Source organism: Centropristis striata, chromosome 4 (genome assembly GCF_030273125.1).
Source record: "Centropristis striata isolate RG_2023a ecotype Rhode Island chromosome 4, C.striata_1.0, whole genome shotgun sequence".
Lineage (NCBI taxonomy): Eukaryota > Metazoa > Chordata > Actinopteri > Perciformes > Serranidae > Centropristis > Centropristis striata.
In genome coordinates, this window is record NC_081520.1 from 4,847,406 (window position 1) to 4,870,982 (window position 23,577).

At 36.6% G+C, this 23,577-nt stretch overlaps 2 protein-coding genes across 4 annotated transcripts in view; both read right to left on the bottom strand.

Annotated features, from left to right (window-relative positions):
* Positions 1-10,803, bottom strand: part of zgc:153039 (uncharacterized protein LOC767698 homolog) — a 118,368-nt gene extending 107,565 nt beyond the window's left edge. The window contains exon 1 of the mRNA XM_059330739.1: positions 10,189-10,803. Within this exon, the coding sequence (XP_059186722.1) occupies positions 10,189-10,408 (220 nt within the window). The 5' untranslated portion in view covers positions 10,409-10,803. The remainder of the gene's footprint in view (positions 1-10,188) is intronic.
* A 4,392-nt stretch (positions 10,804-15,195) lies between these two features.
* On the bottom strand, positions 15,196-23,001 carry LOC131969644 (uncharacterized). Of its 3 annotated transcripts, none has more exons than XM_059330751.1 (5): positions 22,845-23,001; positions 22,223-22,353; positions 21,941-22,036; positions 17,741-17,905; positions 15,196-16,050 (listed from the first exon to the last, which is right to left on the bottom strand). In XM_059330751.1, exons 2-5 carry the CDS (start codon positions 22,346-22,348, stop codon positions 15,871-15,873), a joined length of 567 nt encoding a protein of 188 aa, XP_059186734.1. In that variant the 5' UTR covers positions 22,349-22,353; positions 22,845-23,001; the 3' UTR covers positions 15,196-15,870. The 3 variants fall into 3 exon arrangements, with proteins under 3 accessions (XP_059186734.1, XP_059186733.1, XP_059186732.1); XM_059330750.1 differs by having other exon boundaries at positions 22,830-23,001; XM_059330749.1 differs by lacking the exon at positions 22,845-23,001 and having other exon boundaries at positions 22,223-22,674.
* Positions 23,002-23,577: the final 576 nt, after the last annotated feature.

Sequence of the window (23,577 nt, forward strand, 5' to 3'; positions counted from 1 at the left end):
AAAGCAGAACTTTGGCCCTGGAGGTAACGTCAGTGTGGTTTAAAAGAGAAGTTCAACTTTCCAGAGAAATCCACACCCTCAGTTACTGGAAGTGAGCATTCAGTGTGGCAAGAGAAACACATGGACACACACTGTCATCCAGGAACTCAATGTATGTAATTAAACTGCAGAAAAGAGCTATCAGGATAATAAATGAAGTTGGATACCGTGATTCTACAAATCAGCTTTTTATAAGATCACACACATTAAAATTTCAGGACATTGTACACTACTGGTCAAAAGTTTTAGAACACACCAACTTTTCCAGAATTTAATTGAAAATTATGCAGTTTAATGTCTCAGTGTACTCTGAAATTAATGCACATTTGCAACATTTAAAATTCTTTATTGAGCATGATAGTGTTTTGAAAGTAAAAAAAAGATTCAAAGTCACATTTTATGTTGGACTAAAGGACAAAAAAAAGACACAAAATGACCAAAATAAGACACAAAATGACAAAAAAAAAAGACACCAAAAGAGACAAAATTACTAAAAAAGACACAAAATGACCAAAAAAAGACACAAAATGACTTACAAAGACATGAAAAGAATTCAAAAATGGACAAAATAGCCCGAGACTCCACAGAGTTAAGTTGTTAACCCATTTCTTGTTCCCTGAAAAAGGCCTACTTGTATAATTCTGAAATGTACATTATTTTCCAGTTTTGGTTAAGCTTACCTTTTTTTATTTACCTCTGGCAGTTCACCACTTACCTTCGTACCCTTTCAAGCTGTTCTTTGACTTGAACTGCTTGAATTTCAATAAAAAACTGGAAAAATTGGGGTGTTCTAAAACTTTTGACCGGTAGTGTATATTCAAAAACATTAGAAATTATGTTTTGAGTGGTAAACATGTCAATTCCTGTTTGTATTCAAAAAATGTTTAAATTAAGGCAGGGGATTTATAACTTAAGGGGGTTGCTAATGTTTGAAACTCACAAAGTCAGAACTAATCTCAAGTACAGATGTAAGTCAGTTTTGGGTGTAAAATTATGGAATGGACTAAATGATGAAATAAAGATGTGTAATTCTATGTTAGTTTTCAAGAAGACTTTAAAATCTAAAATTATCAAGGGTTACAATGAAATTTGATTGAATTTGATTTTTCAGTTTAAGGTATCATGTGTTTTGTAACAATGTGAATTATTCAGTTAATGTAATGTAGATAGTACAGAGGCAAAAATAAGCCTTGGGGCTTCAGCCTATTCCTTTTTCGGTTGCTGTATGATGGATTCTTTTGTAAAAACATGATTTTTTTTATTTTGTTGTCTTTGTTTTAGGTTTTTTTGTAACCGAAATAAAGCATTCATTCATTCATTCATTCAGACATACACACATTGTGCTTTTAGCTTTTCATGAACACATCTAGGGAAATGTTTCAAGAAATCAGAATGAAAGTGACTTTTGTACAAAATGACTCATGCAAACATTCCAATCTCTCAGAAAATGAAACTGGTATCACATATTGAAAGTTTCCTCTCCATCTGGTTCTGAGTCTGAGAACCAGAAAAGAAACAGGAGCTGGAACCAGAAAAGAAACAGGAGCTGTTTTAACAATAGGTACTGGGTTTAATGTTAATGTTAACAATAGGTACTGGGTTTAATGTAAAAATGTCTGCAGATTTTATGGTGAAAAACTGCTAAACCATGACAACAAAAGACCGTAAAATGATAAATGGGTTAATTCAGTTTCAGTAACAATAAAACACTGTAAATGTATATATCAGCCAAAACAGTATTTTTTTAATGGTAATTTTTTTGTGTATAGTTTTAGCATATTTGAATTTTACCTTCATATGTTCATATTTGCAACATATGTTTTACATTTTTCAGGTCTAAAACAGTTCATTGAGCACATTTTTGTTTTTTATTGTCATAAATAGTAAAATTTTATTTCAGATTTCATGTTGTTTTGTGTATTTTTGGGCTCAGTGTGTTAATAAAGTGGGTTAAAGTGAAAAAATAATCGTAAGATCATGTTGTGCTGAGAAATATCAAATTCCAAAAAATGGGTATAGTAAATATTGTGTGGTAAATAAAGAGCAAATAGGCTCAGACCCCAGAGGGTTAAAAAAAAAAAAAGCAGCAGTGCTGCACAACAGAGTCATGTTGCACCAAGTATTTCTTCTAATTATGTGTAATTATCAGACCGCCATTACATTTTTCATTTTGCGCACCCCCTAGCAGCAGCTCGTGCACGCACCACACTTTGGGGTTCCCTGCTCTAGATCAGTAGAATATCTGTCTCAGTTTCAGCATTGTGTTCTTAGATGGCTAGCTTCAGCAACCTGCATGCATAAAAATGTATTATTCACTAATGGCTTAGTTGTTTAAGAAAGGGAAAAGGGGTTATGGGATTGGTATCTGTATCAACATATATTCAAGGAGGTGCTAATGGTACCGGTATCTGGATTTGTATCAGCTTTTATAGCAGTTGTGGGTGATTTTTGAACATGTAGCTCTATCCTAGCCTGGCTAACAGCAGACAAATCAAAAATGAGATATAGTCTGGAAACCAGCAATTCATTTCTCTGTAGAGGAGGCGTGGTTTACGATCCTCCAGAGCTGTTTATTGGGCGCTACGAATGTCTATCATAAGCGTCTGTACGTAGCTCTTAGCCAATCGTATCAATTATACCAGATGACGTATGTAGAGCGACAGAAATTGATGTTTACATAGCCAGACTAGCCCTCTAGCATCTCTACTTTGGGACTAAAATGCTCAATTCTGCTTCTGCAATGTTTTTCTGCAGCATGTTCTGGCTCTGGCTGCTCACAGTCTACCGGCAGTGTTGGTGTGTGTGTGTGTGTGTGTGTGTGTGTGTGTGTGTGTTGCTTGCTGCTTTGCTTCTCCAGTTCTCGCTTTCTGCAAGATTATTTATTTTTACGTCTTATTTCCCCCTCATGTCATTCAGCCACACACATCCACTGATTTTATGGTCAATAGACGAGCTGCTGCGGGTCTCTGGGCGGCTCCACTGTCCCCCGACTCGTAGCGAGATCACCGGCGTTACAGCAGTGAGCGGTAGCGGGGCTAGTTAGTAGATTAGGCTTTGGCCAAATCCTCTCGGAAGCAAGGCTAAAACATTATTTTTGGTGGTGAAACAGGAGTGTAAAGCCAAACGTTGTTCTTCTTTGAAAATAAACTTTGGCTCTAAACTATATTTAAAACGCAGTCTACAGCTAGATCCAAATAGAGTTTTGCGTCTGCTGCAGCCATGTTGGATCTTTAAGAAAACTACAAAACTACAAGCTTCCGTCTGTCGAGTAGTACGCGTCATCGTCTTGCCGTCCCTCCCTGTTCTGTGATTGGATCCCTAAAACAGGGCTAAGAAACGGCCGTAGTTGCCAGACTGTGTTGCAGTTCCAAATGAAATCGAGCGTGCGAGGCAGTATGGGTATACCCAGGCTAGCTCTATCAAATCACATGCTAACTTTACTTAATGTATCTTTTTGTGTTTTCACTGTCCAGCTGAGCGGCAGACAGCCTGACAATTCTTCTCATCACTGCCAACAATTTAGCCACATCTGGCAGGTGGCTAGAGCTAACTTCAGAACCTGAGCAGGAACTGTTTTATTAAAGACCAAAAGAGGAAGTATATTGCCAGAACAAAACTAGTTCAGATGCTGGCAACGGTTCATAAAAATAACTAAAATCTAAAATCTTCATAAGCAGAGTCATGTGCATCCAGTCACAGCGTGAAAGAGGTTATCAGTGGCACGTTACACCATGTTAGACACACATTTTCTCCATCACCGCCATTTTTTACTAATGGAATCTTGACAAACTGCTTTCATGATCTGCTTTCATCTACAGCACGGTTATGGCCGTCTCATGATCTTACAGGGCCAGAGTCAGAACATAATGGTGAGGCAAGAATTAGTTAAAATCGTTAAAAAGGCTTATTTTTTTTAGCACTAATGGCAATTTCAGAAAAATGATACAGGAGATATTTTAATTTGTTTTGTTTTTTAACTTGCAAAATGAAGAGCTGTTTACATAGCCGCAAGCAAACTTTGTCAGTGAGTAGTAAATGAGTTTATTAAAAGGTGTGAAAAAGAAAACAGGCTAAATGTGACAGTGATTGACCACAGGTGAGAACATTAGTCAACCACAGTCTTTCATTAAACAGAGAGAGACTTGTGAGATTTAAAAGGATTCCAAACTGATCATTAATCAGCCCTTCTCCTCCTAGACATGTAAAAAATAGGTCTATTCTATTTATGACATATCAACATATGAATTTAGGTTGGTGGCTAAAACAGAGTTTGCTTTGTTTCACCATTTTACAGTTATTATCTTACATAGACACAAATAGATACATCTCTGTGGTACTCATGGAAACATTACCGCCTTTGTCCACAGGGGTCGCCAAAATCAACACAGAACAAAAGTTCTTGTAGTTGCTTTAACCCTTAATAGGGCACTCATTGAAATACTTGCAAATTCCAAATTTCAACCCTAGAGAATATTGGAGGATATTACATACAGCCAGAATGTGTAATGTGTAAAAAAAACATGGAAAGGGGGGTAATATTTTGAGTAAAAAGTTTACGAGATTAAAGTGGCAAATCTACGAGAAAAAAATGCACAGATTTATGAGATTTAAAGTGGTGAATCTGGGAGAAAAAAAAGTTGCTTTTTTCCCACTTTTTTCTCCTAAATCTGCGACTTTTTTCACACAGATTTGCCACTTTAAATCTCTTAAATCTGCGACTTTTTTTCTTGTAGATTTGACACTTTAATCTAGTAAATATGCCGTCATAGTCAAGTTCTCCTCGTACAAGTCATTGAAGAATAACTCTGTTTGTACGACTGTTTCTTGCAGATTTTTTTCTAAATTTTTCATTTTTACATTGGAGGTCCAGGTCAATAAAGTTAATATTATTATATTATTATCATACTGATTGGTCAGATGTCATGGTGTCACTGTCTGTGACGAAGCCTGATCTTTGCTGATTAGCTGGAAGAAAAATCCATGTGGTTCTACGACCAAACAGAGAGACATGACACTGATGATATCCACTGAAGTTACCAAATATAGTTCTTCGCCAGATAAAGGGTTAACCCTTTGGAGTTTTGGGCTAATTTGTCAGTTTTTTAATACTAATTTAAATATTTTTTCCACTTAAAAACTGTTTACCATGCCATGTTGGTATCATTTTTTTGAGCACAAACTCACCTATATGACCTGATAATTATTTATTCACTTTGACTTACTGGATCAACATTTTAGCCCAAAAAGAAACTAAAATCTGATTTAGAAAATTACGATTTTTTTTTTTAAACTTTCAAAACACAATCACGCTCAATGACGAATTTTAAATGTTGCAAGTGTGAACACAGGTTGCAAATATTACATATAAGAGGAAGAATATGGATACCGGCTAGTTCTATATTTTTTGACTAAATATATTTGACCTTATCTCCGGTTGTACTCGGCCTATCGTCATCAAACAAAACTAGAGCCAGAACTTCAGAGGGAAGTTGACGGCAGGGCTCGACGTTCCTTTGTTTTTACATTTTGACATCATGAAGAAGTAATCTGCTGGCATTATCATGATTAAATAAATAAATAAAATCTGTTGATTTTAGGGCTGACATCCTGTGCTTGGTTGGTCAACAGGTTGGTCTGTATATGTTCAGTCCAAGTTGCTAGCGGTGCTGCTTGTTACAGCTACAAGAGTAGCCATTAGCGTATCAATGCTAACTCAAAATTGTGGTCACAACATTAGCTGACATTTCATAGCGGCGTTACAATCATGCCAGAGAAATTCAGAGTTGAGCAAACTCAAAAACAAAACTTCAAATATTTAGTTTAATTATCCAACTCAAAATTTTATCGAAGTTTGTTGCCTTGAAATTTTGAGTTCACCCAACTTTTATTTTTTTTGCAGTGTTGTCTTGTTTTGTGTTTCCCTTTCGACTTTCTCCTGAGACATTTATTTGGTGTCTGGCCTCTCATTTGCACTCAGGTTCTCGCTGCATTCTGACAAAATCATATTAATAAATGCTCATTATGACCTATTACTAATATTGGTAGGCTATTTTAGACTTAGTAGGCTGTTTTGTCTTCATTGTAAGGCCCAAAATAAGGTTTGTGGCTCCATTCTGACATTTTTTCTGTTTTTTTTCTGGTCAACAATGGCTCTTTAGCAACATGGTCTCACAGAAATCCGTGAAATAGTCACGGATTCGCTTAACTCAAAATCCGTGGAATAGCCAGGGAATCACTCAAATTTCCGTGAAACTGACGCGGATTTCGCTACAATGCAAGTTAATGACAGTCATATCCCGTGGCTATTCCAACATACTAAGTGATTATGTACATTCACTGAGAGAATATTTAGAAAATAAAACATATATTTCTCACTAGAAATGTGATCAAAATCCATTTTTATGCAGAAACTAAGTCAAAATATTGATTTTTTCACTAAAATTAGAGAACTGTCCGCCATGTTTGTTGTTCTGACCGCCGGGACCTTGAAAGTCACGTGACTTGGAACAAACCAATAGCCACGGGATATGACTGTCATTAACTTGCATTGTCGCGAAATCCGTGTCAGTTTCACGGAAATTTGAGTTATTCCGTGGCTATTCCACGGATTTTGAGTTAAGCGAATTCCGTGGCTATTTCACGGATTCCTGTGAGACCAGGTTCCTCTTTAGTGGCTCTAAAGGTTGCCGCCCCCTGTGTTAGACCATCATAGTAAGTTAATCGAACGTTAATCGAAATTTGATATGAAAGATATGTTTTCTAACAACATCTCTTCATCCTCACCCATGTTGAGGCCTTAATAACCCAACAGCAGTTTCACATCCACAGTGAAACTACCCTTAGTTCCTGTGTTAGGTTTAGTGCCATGTTATAGGGGAGAATAGTCGTCTTAAATGGGACACAGACAGCTACTATGTGTGTGCATGTGAGTCTGTGCATGTGTGTCTACTGAACAGCAGCTGACAACTCACGAGACTGGAGGGGCATGAGAGGGAGGGAGGGAGGGAGGGTAAGAGAAAGAAAGAGAGAGAGAGAGAGAGAGAGAGAAAACAACTTGATAGAAGAAGAGAAGAGAGAGAAGATGAAGCTGCATGTGAAAAGCTGCTTTTTGATGCTTCTCATTTGTCAGCGTCCTCTTATTTATGCTTTCACTGCAGAAATGTGAAACTGTGGATTGCATGACAAATTATGAATGCTTTACAAATGCATTTTTCATGACAAAACGGAGCATTCTGACCTCTTGAAATGAACCTTAATGACTTATTTTTAGCCATTTTAGCCTTAAACATACATTAACACTCCAGATGTTAAAGACATAGAAATTCTTCCACTAAATGAAGTTGGCCTAGTGACACCACAGCAAGTATTTAACATGTAGAAACCAGAAACTTTGCTACATATAATAAGATTTACTCTAATCTGCAAAACTGGCAGCTAAATGTAGTGGAGTAAAAAGTACAACATTTACCTTAAAAGTGAAGTACAAGTACCTCAAAATTACCTCAAAATTATACTAAGTACAGAACTTGAATAAATGTACAGTTAAAACACAGTAACCACAGCTACCTTATACTTCTTGCCACAGTAAATGCACATCCTACTATAACATATAACTCATGATCTACAGAAAAATACCATAGGCTCGGATTAAAATGCTACCGAAGAATTCTTCAACAAGATAAATTGGAAACGGTCTTATTTTTAAGACAAATCTGTCAGTTTCCGGTTTTAGCCATTTTAGCCTTAAACATACATTAACACTCTAGATGACAGAGAAATTCTTCCACTAAATGAAGTTGGCCTAGTGACACCACAGCAAGTATTTTACATGTAGAAACCAGAAACTTTGCTACATATAATAAGATTTACTCTAATCTGCATAACATGAACATTAATCCCTGGGCATTTTTGCTGTGAACAAACTTTTGTTGCAGTTGGGACAATGTTGCAAGAGAAAGTAGGTTATCCATTACATTCAAACTAAAGAAAAGTCTGGTCAAACATTGTATTCTTTCCCAATAAATGTAAATAAGAGAGGAGAAACTCTACAGCTGACTGGGGGAATTAATCACCTTGCAGGTTACATGAAAACTAGTTCTAAGTCTAATATGAGTGTGTCATCTAGTGATTACTCCTATTTAATGACATAGTACAGATCACGTTGCATTTGTTTTATTTCCATCAAATAAAATCTGGGTTCTTTAAAATCAAGCAGTGCATAAAACTTCCCTTCTAGCACAGAAAAGAGGGCCTTGGTTTCAGTGCAGGTGTATGAAACCTGAAGTGAACACCTCAAAGCTTAAATATCCCACTGCATTGCACCTGTTTCTCAATCTAAATATACATTTAGGGCTGCAACTAACCATTATTTTCATTATCGATTAATCTGTCGATTATTTAAAGGATTAATCGATTAGTTGTTTGGTCAATAAAATGTTAAAAAATATCAATCAGTGTTTCCCAAACCACAAACGAAAGAGATATTCAGTTTATTGTCATAAAGGAACAAAGAAACCAGAAATATTCACACCGAAGAAGCTGAAATCAGAGAATTTGGACTTATTGTCTTTAAAAAACTGCTCAAACCAATTATTGGATTATCAAAATAGTTGATGATTAATTTAATAATCGATTACTGTTGCAGCTCTATATATATTAGGAACAGTATTAGGGGGAAAGGGAAGATTATCAGGGCTAAAAGCTTTTAATGAATATAGGATATCAGTTTGAATGTCATCAAACACAACTTTGTTTAGGTAAAATATTCTTACTGAACTGGCTCACACATTTTGACACAAAATGACCCAAAAAAGACACAAAATGACTAAAAAAAGAAATAAAAAGACAAAAAATGCACAAAATAACTAAAAAAAGACACAACAAAGACACAAAATGACTTACAAAGACACAAAACGACTAAAAAAGACAAAAATCGTTACGCTAAACACACAAGACAAATAAAATAGAGCCCCACTAGAATAAAAAACAGAGTTTGATGACAGGATCACACACAATCACAAGATCACATTTATGTTGATCCAGTAAGTCAGAATAAAAAATCAAATATTATCAGGTCATATATGTGAGGTTGTGCTGAAAAAATATGTACCAACATGGCATTTAAACATTTTAAGTGGTGTATACAGGAATGAGGAAAAGGATTCAAAAATAAATTTGGATAATTTTCCACAACACTACCACAGGACTACATATAGGACTGTGCACTTAACCAGCTATGATGAAACTGCAATTTTTATATTCTTACTGAACTGGCTCACACATTTTAAACACTTTAAAAGTAGATGTTATTAAAACAAGTAATGAATGGCTTGCACGCCGAATTCCCCAGTGCCTTCCACAAAACATCCAAGTTATGATTTATACTATGAAAGTCTACTGACAAGCAAGATAACATTAACGTTTTTATCTGTGTTGGATTACGGAGATCTTTTGTACATGAATGCTGCTGGTAAATGTCTTAGAATGATTGATACTGTTTATCATGCTTCTTTGAGGTTCATTACTAACTGTAAGATGTCCACTCACCATTGTGAATTATACTCTGGGGTAGGATGGCCTGCTCTGGCCACTCCAAGGGCTAGTCACTGGTATACTTTCATTTATAAGGCAATATTGGGACTGCTGCCTTTGTACATTTGCAGCTTAATTACTGTGAGAAATGCAGGATCTTATTCTCTTTGTTCACAAGATCAATTGTTGCTTTCTGTCCCTTATGTTCGTACAGAGTTGGGTAAAAGGGCATTTGTTTACTCTGCACCTTATGCATGGAATATGCACCAGAAAGAATGGAAATTAACTGAATTTGTTTCTTTGAGCACTTTTAAATCCAAACTAAGAGTTATTGAGGCCAATTCCACAACATGCACTTGTTTCTCATGATGTGTTTAAGGTCTGTATGTTATGTAAATATGTAACTGTATTCTGTGTTTGCTGCCTCTTGGCCAGGGCTCCCTTGAAAAAGAGGTTCTTAATCTCAATGGGATATTCCCTGGTTAAATAAAGTTTAAATAAATTAAAAAAAATTAAAATATCAGAATTTTGAATGGAGTTTGGTTTATCGCAGCTGTTCAGAAGTCACAAACCAGTGTGCAGTGATTTGTTATCATATGTGATGTCATCAGCACTCACCTATTCTGAGAAACACCACCACGCTGAACATTGACAGCAGGGTCGGGATCACCACACCGAAGAAGATGGAGAGTTTCTTGGGCTGCCGCTGCTGGCTGGACCTCTGCCGGGGGGTACCGGGCCGCTGCACCGGGTCGTCCCCGGGCGGAGGGACCCGCGGGTCGGATTCATTGACGCTGGTGGAGAGGCGGTAGTGGAGGAGAGGAGTCCGCTCTGTCATAGTGAACCCTGCCTCTTCACAAGCTGCACAACTTCATCAAGTGCTCCAAATAACGTCACAGCTGTGCGACAGAAATCTGACCGTTTGGATGTTAAACTGACAGTATTTAAGTAGCCGTTAGCGGTGTTTTTGTAGGAAGTTAGTGACGCGTCCTGATTGCCAACTGATAAAACGTTACTCAGCTACATAGCAAAGTAGGAACTAGGTACTTTCGTTATCAATAAAAATAGCTTGAAATAAAAAAACAGCGTGGTACACTCCTCAGTCCTCACATATAGCAGTCAAAAATCAGTTAAAAGTCCACACAAGCTGCCCATGACTAGCCACCGGGGTTTTAGATCATTTGGTAGCAGCACAACAGAACACAATATCATGTGATGTACCAATGTAAAGTAAAGCAGCTCCATCTAGTAGAGCTTCCGGTCGCAACTTTCAGTATAAAAGTCATTCGCAAGCTACTTTGTCAGGGATGGGTAACTTAAGTAAAGTCAAATAAAAGTTTATTTATAGACAGTGGTGGGATGTAACTAAGTATATTTACTCAAGTACTGTACTTAAGTACAATTTTGAGGTACTTGTACTTTACTTGAGTATTTCCATTTTATGTAACTTTATACTTCTACTCCACTACATTTAGCTGACAGCTTTAGTTACTTTTCAGGTTGAGATTAAACACAAAAAATGTGATTAATTTAGAGTGATTAGACTCATAACAGTATATTAAGTAGTTTAAATGAGCCCTGGCTTAAGAAAATTAAAAGGCTGTTTACATAAAAGCATCAATAATAATAATGTAATAATATATTTGGAATATATAAAACAGTCTAAGTGGGTCTATTTTGCATAACAAGTACTTTTACTTTTGATACTTCAAGTGCATTTTGATGCTGATACTTTTGTACTTTTACTTCAGTAAGTTTTGAATGCAGGACTTGTAGTGGAGTAATTTCACAGTTTGCTATTAGTACTTTTACTTAAGTAAGGGATCTGAATACTTATTCCACCACTGTTTATAGAGCACATTTAAAAACAACCTCCGTTGACCAAAGTGCTGTACAGTTTTAAATTAGAATAAAATCATACTCAAATAGTTATAAATAAAAACAATAAAATACTAAAAACAGTAAAACAATAATATAGTAATAAAAATTCAATCCAAAAACAGAGTTAGAGATAAAAAAGAAAATAAAAGGGTAAAAAAGTAAAAGAAAGCCAAGGATTCTTGCCTAGCTGGGACTGAACGCCAAGGAGAATAAATAGGTTTTTCATAATGTTTTAAAGTACTCAACAGACTGTGCAGCTCTGACCTGGAGAGATAGGCTGTACCACAGCTTTGGGGGCCGCCACAGAGAAGGCTCTGTCCCCACGAGGACAGTGTCTGGACTGCGGTACGACCAGGAGCAGCTGGTTAGATGACCTAAGTGCTCTGGAAGTACTGTGGGGTTTTAAAGGCTCTGGTAAATAAGGCGGTGCCAGACCATTTACTTAAACGCTGGAGTCACCAAAAGCTCCAAATCACGACTTCTTCATCACATCCAGACTAGAAAACAAAGCAGCATGGAGCCCTACTGTAATTTTACCTCTAAAGTTCTGGCTCACTGTAAAAAAAAGATAAACAATAGCTACTCAATAAAATTGAGGTAACAGATTGCACGCAATATTATTAATTAAATCTAACTACGTTACAAGTTGTGTTAATAACTTCACAGGAAGTGCCTGTCAATTAAAAACGGACTAATTCTATTGTGTTGGATTCATTCAAAATTCTCTTGATTTAGAATTACATACACATAAAGATTATATTTAATGTGATCAAAATAAGTAGATTCCATCTTAAACATTTTTATATTAAAGTTACTTAAACAACTGCCTCAAAATCAAGGAGGCATTTATATTTAATACATTTTATCAAATATATTAAGTAAAATGAAATGACTACAGAATCATTTATAACAGTGCTGTAAACTCCATGAGGCTAGTTTCAGTTTGATGATGATATACCAAGTAAAACTGGAGACAAGGTCAAAGTTGAATGACAGGATCACACACAATCACAAGATCACATTTATGTTGGTTTTTCTTTGTTTCTTTTTGGTTCAAAATGTTGATCCAGTAAGTCAGTATAAAAAACAAATTATTGTTAGGTCATATAGGTGAGGTTGTGCAGAAACAAATATATATCAACATGGCATTTAAACATTTAAGTGGTGTATACAGGCAGGATGAAAAGGATTCAAAAATGAACAAAATAGCCCAAGACTCCATAGTTAATAGTTAATCGAAATCAGAATCAGAAATCAGAAATACTTTATTAATCCTTGAGGGGGAAATGCTTGTTACAGTTGCTGCTGTATAATAAAAGAAAGGAAATAAATTATGTAAATAAATAAAGGTAAAAAGGTTGTTTAAAAAAAAAAAAATACACCAATATACAACAATATAAAATACAAACACAGATCTTAAGTAAACAAAGATATGTACAAATAGAGATAAAATTGAAATATGATACATAGAATAAATTTGAAGTGAGTAGAGATATGTACAAATAGAATAAAATGCAAATATGGAAAAATAGACATCATTTGAAGTAAATATGGATATGTACAAATATTTATATATGTAACAACAGAGAGAATATTTGAATTCGTGCACATGATTTCTAAAGAAAGTCAGGGTAAATAACAATTAATACAAGACATGTTGGAAATTATTAGTGATGTAGCAAGTATTCTGATCCCTTACTTAAGTAAAAGTACTAATACCACACTGTGAAATCACTCCACTACAAGTCCTGCACTCAAAACTTACTGAAAAAGTACAAAGTACAAAAGTATCAGCATCAAAATGTACTGAAAGTATCAAAAGTGTAAGTACTTATTATGCAGAATAGCCTCACAAATATATTGATAAATTATTTGTATTGATGCATTCATGAAAGCAGCATTTTAATTTTGTAAAGGTAGGGATCATTTTAACTACTTAATATACTGTTATGATGCTTAATTTATACACATGAATAATTATTTTTAATGTTTTCATGTTAAATCTCAGCCTGAAAAGTAAAACTGGCAGCTAAATGTAGTGGAGTAAAAAGTACGACATTTACCCTAAAATGTAGTGAAGTAGAAGTATAAAGTTACATAAAATGGAAATACTCAAGTGAAGTACAAGTACCTCAAAATTATACTAAGTACAGAACATGAGTTAATGTACAGTTAAAACACAGTAACCACAGCTACCTTGTACTTCTTGCCATAGTAAATGCATATCCTACTATAACATGTAACTCATGATCTACAGAAAAATACCATAGGCTCGGATTAAAATGCTATCTAAGAATTCTTCAACAAGATAAATTGGAAACTGTCTTATTTTTAAGACAAATCTGTCAGTTTCCGGTTTAGTCCTGCCACTGTATGTCCTATCCAACTTGACAAATCCTTTCCCTGCGTTTCAGCGTCCGCTTATTTCCAGCCTGTTGCTTTTGGTCATGTGATCAGGTCGGCTGAGCCAATCAGAACACTGCATTCTTTCAGCCACCTGCTGATACAACCCACATCAAGTTAGACACGCAGATTGTATTGCATTTAGATTACCTTATAAATTTAGATTTAAATGTATTTACTTTTAAACACAAAATAAAAAGATAAAGAAGATAAATTAGGGCACTCCAGGGGGTACGTGAGATTTTAAAATATATATTTAAAAAGTAGCATCCATGCAAAAATCCTTTAAAAATAATTATTTAATAAATATTTTAGGAAAATATAAGTATAAGTTCATAAAATTAATTTTATATTCAGTAGGCTATTCAATGTAATTCTCTGAAAAACCCAGAGTCCCCCCATACCAGGATGGTTGGACCCAACCTGTCATATGCCACCTGGCATCACCTGTCAATCACCTGAAAACTCAAAGATGGAGTCGTGGTTGAAGCGTAGCAGTTCTAGTTTTAAATGGTTATATGCTCACTGTTTTTACTACATTAGTTTGAATCACTACATTTTAGTGATGAGAAATATTTGCAATACATTTAGTCATGGATTATTAACATTTAAAATGTTTGAAATACTTTTTTTTTCAAATGTTTGAATTTTGTATGTGTTTATCAGTTCCAAAGTTTAATAAATCAGACACTGATGGCACAGCGCTCTGTTTTTAAGTCTTTTTTTTTTCAACCAAAAATGCTTTGCCCTGGTTAGGGGGTACTTGGCTGAAAAAATATTTCACAGGGGGTACATCACTGAAAAAAGGTTGAGAACCACTGCTATAGCATAACGTTAGCTTTGTACTGTCGCCAGCTGCATTAACGCTTCAAACATCATAAAAGAATTCATCTGTGAAGATTATCCTGCTGAACAAAATGTGTCGGCATCAGAGACGTGTGTTTGTTTTATTTTCTGCAGTGATCCAAAATCCAATGCAAAAATCCCAGAGGAGAATCTCAATAGACTCCTATAGTGATGCTACTTCCAGGCTGGCCTACACAAATGTGTCATTTTGTTTGCTCTCTATATCAGAATTGTGATGTGATTCAGTTCAAACCACTTTCGTGCCATAGTACCACATAGACCGTCCAGCGTGGCTGTAGACCGCTGAGCGACATCAAGATTTAGGAACTTTACCTGATAAGAGCTGCAGCCAAGATTGTCACACAAACAGAAAATTTACTGGAAAATGTGTATTTCCAGTATGTGAGAACGTATATGACACGGACAATCTCCTATTATGTGCTACGACATGTGCAAAAGGGCATCTACGGACAATCTTTTGACCTGATTCTCAGTTGGTAGAGCGGTCACCCATTGATCGGAGAGTTGGTGGTTCGATCCCTGACCATGGCAGCCTACATGTCGAAGTATCCTTGAGCAAGATACTGAACCCTAAATTGCCCCCGATGCTGCGTTCATCGATGTGTGAATGAATTCCCAATGGTGGCAGGTTTAGGGTGGTCTCTGCCACCAGTATGAATGTGTGTGTGAACGGGTGAATGAGCGCAGTCTGTAGTGTAAAGCGCTTTGAGTGGTCGCAAAACGACTAGAAAAGCGCTATATAAGTGCAGGTCCATTTACCACATGAGAAGATATATAAACTGTTTAAAGTAGGAGAAACTGCTTAAAAGCCACTGACATACTTTTCTTTCAGTAAGGAGTTGCAAGTGGTTTTATTGTCTTTTAGTAGCTTTTCCTCACTGAAAATGTCCGTTGCTCCTTGGGAGTTTTTAGGAGATTTGTTTCAAAACTATTGGGACCTCCTTCAGCTTTCACAACCTTTCACTGGTTGATGCCTGAATCAATCCTTGTTTCCAGCGTAACCGTCCATTAGCCAAACCAGTCAGGCTTTACTTTTTAGGTCTTCGTCAACATGACAGACCTTCTCAGTCCACAATATGCTGGTCCTCTCCCGGTATCCTGTTGCATTAAGTATTTAAATAAGCTACTTAACATTTGTTATACTAGCTATCACGTCCCTTGGTTTTGGTTGCCTTGTCTTTCACTTTTGGTATTGTCTTTGAGGTCATCAGTGAGGCGCGACAGTTTTCCCTTTAGTAGCTTTTCGAACTGTTTCAGCACTCCTTTTACACTGTGGGTCTGGCTGGAACAGCTCTGTACTGCAGGATGAGATGAAGTCACTGTGTCCGTCTGTAAGGGCCCAAAAGTAGAATCAGTTTAATATACATGAGACAAATATGCTTTTCAGGACTAAAACAGACACACGTGAATTAAGGCTGATAGCTGTCACACCGCGGTGAGATGGTGTTTTATTTTGTGTTCTGGTCTCGTTATTTCCTATTTTATTTTGAAATAGTAACTCTCCTCTCGTTTCAGGGATGGATGATGGGACATTTAGTTACTAAAAACCAACGGATGGAAGCGTCGATAAGAGCATGGTTGTGTTGCTATGCAACAAGGAATTCACATATCACCGCAGCACATCCAGCCTCAAGTATCACCTCAATGCTAAACATATAGCAGCTAGCGGCTAGTGTGCTAGCTAGCGTGGATTGTGTTTTACTTAAAAAACCAAAGTATTCTAGTTTACAGAAGGTCTACCTACCTATAGGCTACCTGGATTTCTGAAATGTACTATATTTCTAAATATGCTATTGCTACACTTAATGGCAAAAATAGCACTGGTCTGTTGGCCTTGAACAAAAATAAACAATATTTTTATTGCTTAAGATTATGTATTCAGTCATTATTCAATGGTATACTAAAAATCCATGTGAAAAAATTACTTCTCACTGTTCTCAGGTCAAATATTTATATGCGATTAAAATGCGATTAATTTCGATTAATTAATTACAAAGCTAATTAATTAGATTTTTTTTTTAATCCAGTCCTGGCCCTAATTTTTATATTTAGTTTTTAGTGTAGATAGATTCAGTGTTTTTCTTCCTTTGGAGCGACTTTTCTTTGTCTAGTTTTTACTCAGACTCAGGTGTTTCATAGCCCTTTTCTTTCGCTCTGTGAGGACTTACCCTGCTGCATTCTTTGAATAAAGAAACTTTTAAGGTTGCCTTCTCTGCATCTGAGTCCTGACTTGAGCCCGGCCTGACAATAACATGTCTTTGTTGTTGTCACCTTGTAATATTTGTGTCCATTACAAGGCATTGTTTGGGTTGGAGAGTCAGGGAAATCTAATTAGTCATGCCAGGTCTAATTAGTACAATTGAAATCTTGGAACCCATCTGCTATTTTCACCTCTGAGTGTAAATATTTCTGGGATTCTAGTGTAGCCAGCAGATCAGTCTGAATATCAGAGATCCAGGCCAAGATATCTTTTTACATACACCAGTTACTGTTTACAGTCTGATTAGCACCTTAAGATGCGGGAACTGATTCAGAGTTTAGAGATGGCATCTATGACCAGATTGTTTCACAAGTAGCCACTTGTGAAACAACACCCTAGGCTTATAATGACAATAAGGGCTATTTGATTTTGATTTAATTTGATCTGAAGTGAACTCAGACTTGATTGGTCAATAAAAATCGGACTACAAACAGAACAGTTCCAATAACAAACCTTGCCTCATTCTGCATTCATATGCAGATATATTTTTATAGACATAGAAAAATAATAATATTCCATGAAAAAAAATGATAAATTGTCACTTTCTTGATGATGTAAAATCATTAAAGGTAACACTGTGAATATGTCAACTAGTGTGAAACAAAAATATCACATTGTTTATCCAATCTCTTTGTATTCATTCTCTAATTATATATATATATATATATATATATATATATATATATATATATATATATATATTTCTCTTTTTTAAATTTGGATAAATATAGTTTATTGAATCTCTGTGTAATATATCACCTGTATCTGAAGCCTGTTGAGGATAGCCAGATAATTTAAGATGCGATGCTCCAGTTGCTCCAAGAAAGAGATCTGACATTTGGATGTGGTCCCATTCTTCGCTCCTTGAACACCATGTTGAAACACCTGGAAGGTCGAAACCACCTCTGCACATTTCTGCTGAAGCTGGAAAACACATACACACAAACTATCACAATGTTCCTGTTAGGATGTGCTACCTTTGTCTATTACCCTGTGTTTTCCTGGGGCCTCATGTATCAAAACTGCGTAAGCACAAAAACATAGCGTACGCTGTTTTTTCCGCACACGCCACATGTATGAAAAGTGAACTTGCCGTGAGAATGTGCGGACCGCTCCGCAACCTTTCCAGGTGCTGTGAGAATGTGCGGTGGCACCGCAAACTGTTGTTTGGCAGAAACTCCTGTCTTTTATGCTCTATTTAAAACGTGTTTCATATCTAAACTCAAACTACACACAACTGGCATTGTATTTACAGTTTATAGCTCTAGGACGATGCTAGGACCAACGCGCAAAAAGCTATGATGCATCATGTATGATGAAATAGTCCTCATCCTTGATTACGATTAGCATCAAGTGAAAAGGAGATCTGATTCAGAGTTTAGAGATGACATCTATGACCAGATTGTTTCACAAGTAGCCACTTGTGAAACAACACTCTAGGCTGTCAGAACACTCAACACCCGCATAGGATAGTAAAATATACAAAGATTGCATTATATATGCCCGTTTGTGCAATAAAACTCATATGTGCAATACAATGAATATGTGCAACACACTATCTACCTCGTCTATATCATTTGTAGTATTTTTAGTGGTAATTCATCTATTTTTTATATTTCTTTATTTATATAAACATCACACATTCTTGTTTTATTTCTTGTCTCATCTCAGTCTTCTAACTTATTTTTAAATGTTTTACTCATAATGTTTGTTTTCTTGTTATGATTGCTTTATCTATGCACCTTAATCACTGACACTCCCAATTCAGTTGTATCGTTGACTATATAATGACAAGAAGGGCTATTTGATTTTGATTCAATTTGATCTGAAGTGAACTCAGACTTGATTGGTCAATACTACTCGGACTACAAACAGACTACAAACAGAACAGTTCCAATAACAAACCTTGCCTCATTCTGCATTCATATGTAGATATATTTTTATAGACATTTAAAAAAAATAGTAATATTCCATGAAAAAAATAATAAATTGTCACTTTCTTGATGATGTAAATCATTAAAGGTAACACTGTGAATATGTCAACTAGTGTGAAGCAAAAATGTTCAGTCAGGCGGATGGACGCCCCCGTCGCCCCCGTCGGGCCCGCATGAGTCGGGCGCGGCTGCCGGTGGACACCTCGTCTCCGCACTGCCCGCGCTAAGCGTGCCGCGTAGTGACGTCACGGCCAGTCAAAACCGATCTGAGTGTTTGGAGGTTCAGACTGAGACGCATCTGTCCAAATGCGATCTGAAACTACCTCCTGAGGGTGGTTTCGATCCGGTTTGCAAAAATCGGATTTCATGTGATTTGTGACTGTTCAAACTTCAAAAGAGCCATCCAGTTCCAATCTGGATGGGCTAAAAATCGGATTTTGGCTGGCAGTCTGAATGAGGCCCTAGATCCTCACCTGGTCAGCTTCCACACCTGTCTCTCATCATCTAATCAACCTCCTGTAGTATTTAACTCCAGTACACCCGTCCAGACTCTGCTAGTTCGTCGTTGTATCTCACATAGTAACTTGCCGTACCGGCTCCCAGAAGAACTACTTTTTGATTCTAAGGCCCCGTTTACACGAGGACGCTTGCGGGTAAAAACGACAAAATATTTTATCGGAAGTGCCTTTCGTTTACGGCATTTTTGGGGCTTAAAAACGCAAAAATCTGAAACCACCTTCCAAAGTGTAAAAGTTAAATCCTCTCCGCCGTAGCGTGTCGTCTACACTGACAAGACACAAAACTCTGATCTGATCTGCTCACGTCACGTATGTGTTTATGTCACATACATGCTCCAGTACAGGAAATAAACAAACGTGGGATTATTTCCATGCGTCGGACCTTCAAGCTGCTCTGGCAGCTCTAATAAACTTACAGGAGTCTTTCCACCAAATGTACAGGATATGTACAGATAGTATTAGTGAACAGAGAAGGATCTGGAATTACCTCTATCACATTTTGGATGCAACAATTCGTCGGAGGCGAGCCAGACGGCTGTGAACGAGACCTGGGAGATCTAGTGGATGGTGGAGAACTTTGTGGAAGGAGTAGTGATGAAAATGTGTGGCGTGAAAACTTCTGCATGCCCAAAGATGCTCTTATCGCTTTGATGCATGCCGCCTGGCATGCATACGATCGAATTTCACACACTTTTGCGTCACCGTATGCAGCAGATTTCCTCCCAAAAATGCTCGTCTAAACGCGGAATAAAAAGTGAAGACGTGACGCCACTTTTGCGTCTTCTGTTCAGACCGTCCTCGTGTAAACGTAGCCTAAGTCTTGGATGTTTTTTTGAATACTCAACCTCTGTTTGTCTCCAGCCCTGCCATACCCACCTGCTCTGCTTGCTGCACTCAGCCTAACCTCATCATCCTGCTTTGGAGTTTTCCCCCTGGATTTCCCCTGTCTTGTCTGTTCGTGTCTTTTGTGTTTGGCAAATAAAGCCTACTCAATCAACTCCTGTATTCTGCCAGGCGCTAGCTCATAACAGTTACTGTGAAATGAAATTGACTTTTTTAATAGGCGCAACTAGCTATTTAAGGAATATAATATATTAGTATTTAATGTGGCAGTCCAAGTTTGGGTCTGAAATGACTGCGTATTGTTGTATAAATCCAATGCTAACACATTCTAACATGCTTTAAATAACTGACAGTGAGTGTTGTAATTACTTTTATGAGCTTGTATGTTGGCAAGCAAACAAATACATGGTGGTGTTAAGGTCCCTGAAGGTCTTTGGTAATATTGCCAAGTGTTTCCTTATGCTACCTTTAAATGTAGATGTTGTCTAATGTGGAGAAAATGTAGACCTATACTTAACAAAGCTCACAGCACTTTACAAAACGCTGAAGAAGCTTGATGCAGAAATTAAATGTAGCTGTTTAACCAAAGATTTGTTTGTTTATCTATTTTTGATCATTTTGGTTGTGCAGGTCCTTTAAATCAGGACTAAAAACACTATTGTTTACTGCAGCATACTCTTAACTTTAACACTCATATGCTGTACTCTATTGCCCTTACTTTCTTATTCTTATATCTTATTTGTATTTTCATTTTCATTTCTATTTCCATGTTTTAATTGACTGTTTTTACTGTTTTCAATTGTGTCTTGCTGTTTTTAATGTTTATGTAAAGCACTTTGAATCACCTTGTGTTGAAGTGTGCTATACAAATAAACTTGCCTTGCCTTGCCTTGCCTTGTGTTGATGCACGTAGCATTTCATTTTGGCAATGGTGTTAATTTTTGTCCTTTTAGGTTGCTTTTTAGTTTTTTATTTTGGAAGTTTAACCTCAGCTCCTATAATAAGCTGTGTAACCAAAATACAGGAGTCAGATCCTTAAGGACAAAAACAAGCATGCATTTGCTTATATTAGGCTTTCAATCAGAGCCCTGGCTTCAAAATTGTCATTTTTTAACTTTTTTTTTTTTTTTCCCCAGAAAACCCTACTATGTAAATACTTGCTATATTCCACACAGGTTGTTGCTGCTGTAATATGGAGCACTGCAGTGATACAACCATCAAGATTATTTTTAATCACTGACATAGGCCTATCCCTAACATTTAGTACAGAATATAATTCAATTTTTTTGTTTGTTTTTTGTATTTTTCATTAAAAACAGTCATCATGTAAACAAACTTTAGGGGTTAAAATTCTGAAATGTATGAATATTTTGGTAGTTAAGATCAAGACTAAAGTTGGTTGAAAGATTAATTCACCGAAAGTAAAAAAAATATTTTTTTAATATAAAATGTTGTGGCAGAAATGTTTGTTCCTTAGTATTGCAGTATAAAAGCACTCCCTTTCATTGCAGTCTTAATTGATTAGAAGTTGGACTAATATGAAGGAAGAGGAAAGGCAAAAATACCTTCACGCATGCTGTTGTTTTTTGTAGCTAACAACACAATTATGAATGACAGACAGAAGTTATATGTACATGCTTTGCTCCATGTCAGGTCATACTTACAGTTTTATTTTCCCATTCTGTTGTGTTAACAAAAACACATGGTATTTGTACAGGAGTGGGCAGCATGTCCGATCCCACGCAGGCTGCCTGAGTAGTCTGTGCACACAAGTACGCACATAAAAACAGAAATCAATAAATATATTCAAGCTACAGATACTACTTTTTGGAAATTTCTGCTTAAAAAAAATATATTTACTGTCTTCATACGGCTGCAATTATTTATCATTCTGTTGTTTTTTAAATTCTACTTCCTTAAAACAATACAAATGCACATTTTCTCACCAGGACTGTTAGCTCCTCGATCGTTCTCTTCATATGTGTCTTGGCTTGAGGGCCGCGCCAAAAGTCCTGAGGTCTGGCTTGGACTCGAGGCAGATAGGAGGAAATCACTCCCATGAGCAGCAGCATGAGTACTGCAGGAGCACACAGGGGAGGTGACTGATATGCCATCGTGCTCCTTTTCCAACACAACACTTACTACCGTTTTTCACATGCTTTAGCTACTTCCCATTTAAACTCGTGCCAAAATCACACCCACAAGTTGTGCCCTGACAAGCATTCCTAAATCCATTCAACATAAGTCATCAATAGAACTGAAAGAAAAATTGTAGGTTAAGCCAACTTATCCTTTCTAGTGAGTTTATTGAACATGAATCACTTCTAGTAAAGAATGATGTGTGTAGTGAATAAATGATGAATAATGATGAATAAATTGAGGCATTGTAGTCCTAATATAAACATGATCTACAATATGTAACATCTCATTTGACATCTAAGAGTGGGATATTTACACCACTATAAGTATGTATACACCACAGTGACACCAGATCTCCCCCTTTTTGTAAATAAGAGTTGTAATACAGTGAATGAGTCCAAGCAGTCAACTTACTGCTATAAGCCATACCCCGTTCCTGCGTGCATGGTGTTCCTCAGCTGTGGTCTGTCAACCTGCATCCCTCTTCTCTTCACAAAAAAAGAACTCAGATTCACAAAACTCACTCTGTGTCCAGTGGAAATGCAGTTTTCTGTGTGTAAAGTCCTGAGTCATTGATCCCAGATCAGGTGAGAACACCATTCAGTTGCTTTCTCTTTGAATATAGTTTGATCGTGGTTTTATACTGGTGTGTTGTGAGTGACGTGTCGTGCTGTCTCTTCATTGAGCAGGCTTTGTATTTGATGTAGCCCAGAGTTAATGTTTGACTCTGGATCCTCAATGCAAATACGACAAGAGGCACCAGACGGCTCTAACCCACTTATGAGTGCTGGCATGTAGGACGCTCAAGTTAGTGCAGTAAATGTAATATGACTCTTTTACACTAAATACTACTACAAATATTATTAGTAGTACATGAAGGAGAAAGGTTCTCTGCGTTCCAGCCCTTGCCAAAACAAAAGTGTAGTAGAACAAACTGATGAAAGTTGTTTTTCTCCCGTTTGAATTGACAGTTTTGCATCACAGTAACAGTGATGCAATGTGATGCAACAGTGAGCATAATTTGTGGTATATTTTTACCTGGTCATCTGGAAAAGTTATTCATGTAGTCAAGGCAATTTAATTTATAAAACTCAGATTCCAAAAAACTGTTAGGAGGCTGTCTAAAATGTAAATAAAACAGAGCCTCATCATTTACAAATCA

What these genes read in the sequence shown, in the direction of transcription:
- LOC131969644 (XM_059330749.1), bottom strand. Translation starts at nt 22,390, where the DNA reads ATGGCATATCAGTCACCTCCCCTGTGTGCTCCTGCAGTACTCATGCTG. An exon ending in TCGAGGAGCTAACAGTCCTG is followed by an intron (nt 22,037 to 22,222) that starts GTGAGAAAATGT and finishes TTGTGTGCACAG; the next exon opens with ACTACTCAGGCAGCCTGCGT. An exon ending in CAGAATGGGAAAATAAAACT is followed by an intron (nt 17,906 to 21,940) that starts GTAAGTATGACC and finishes TGTGTTTTCCAG; the next exon opens with CTTCAGCAGAAATGTGCAGA.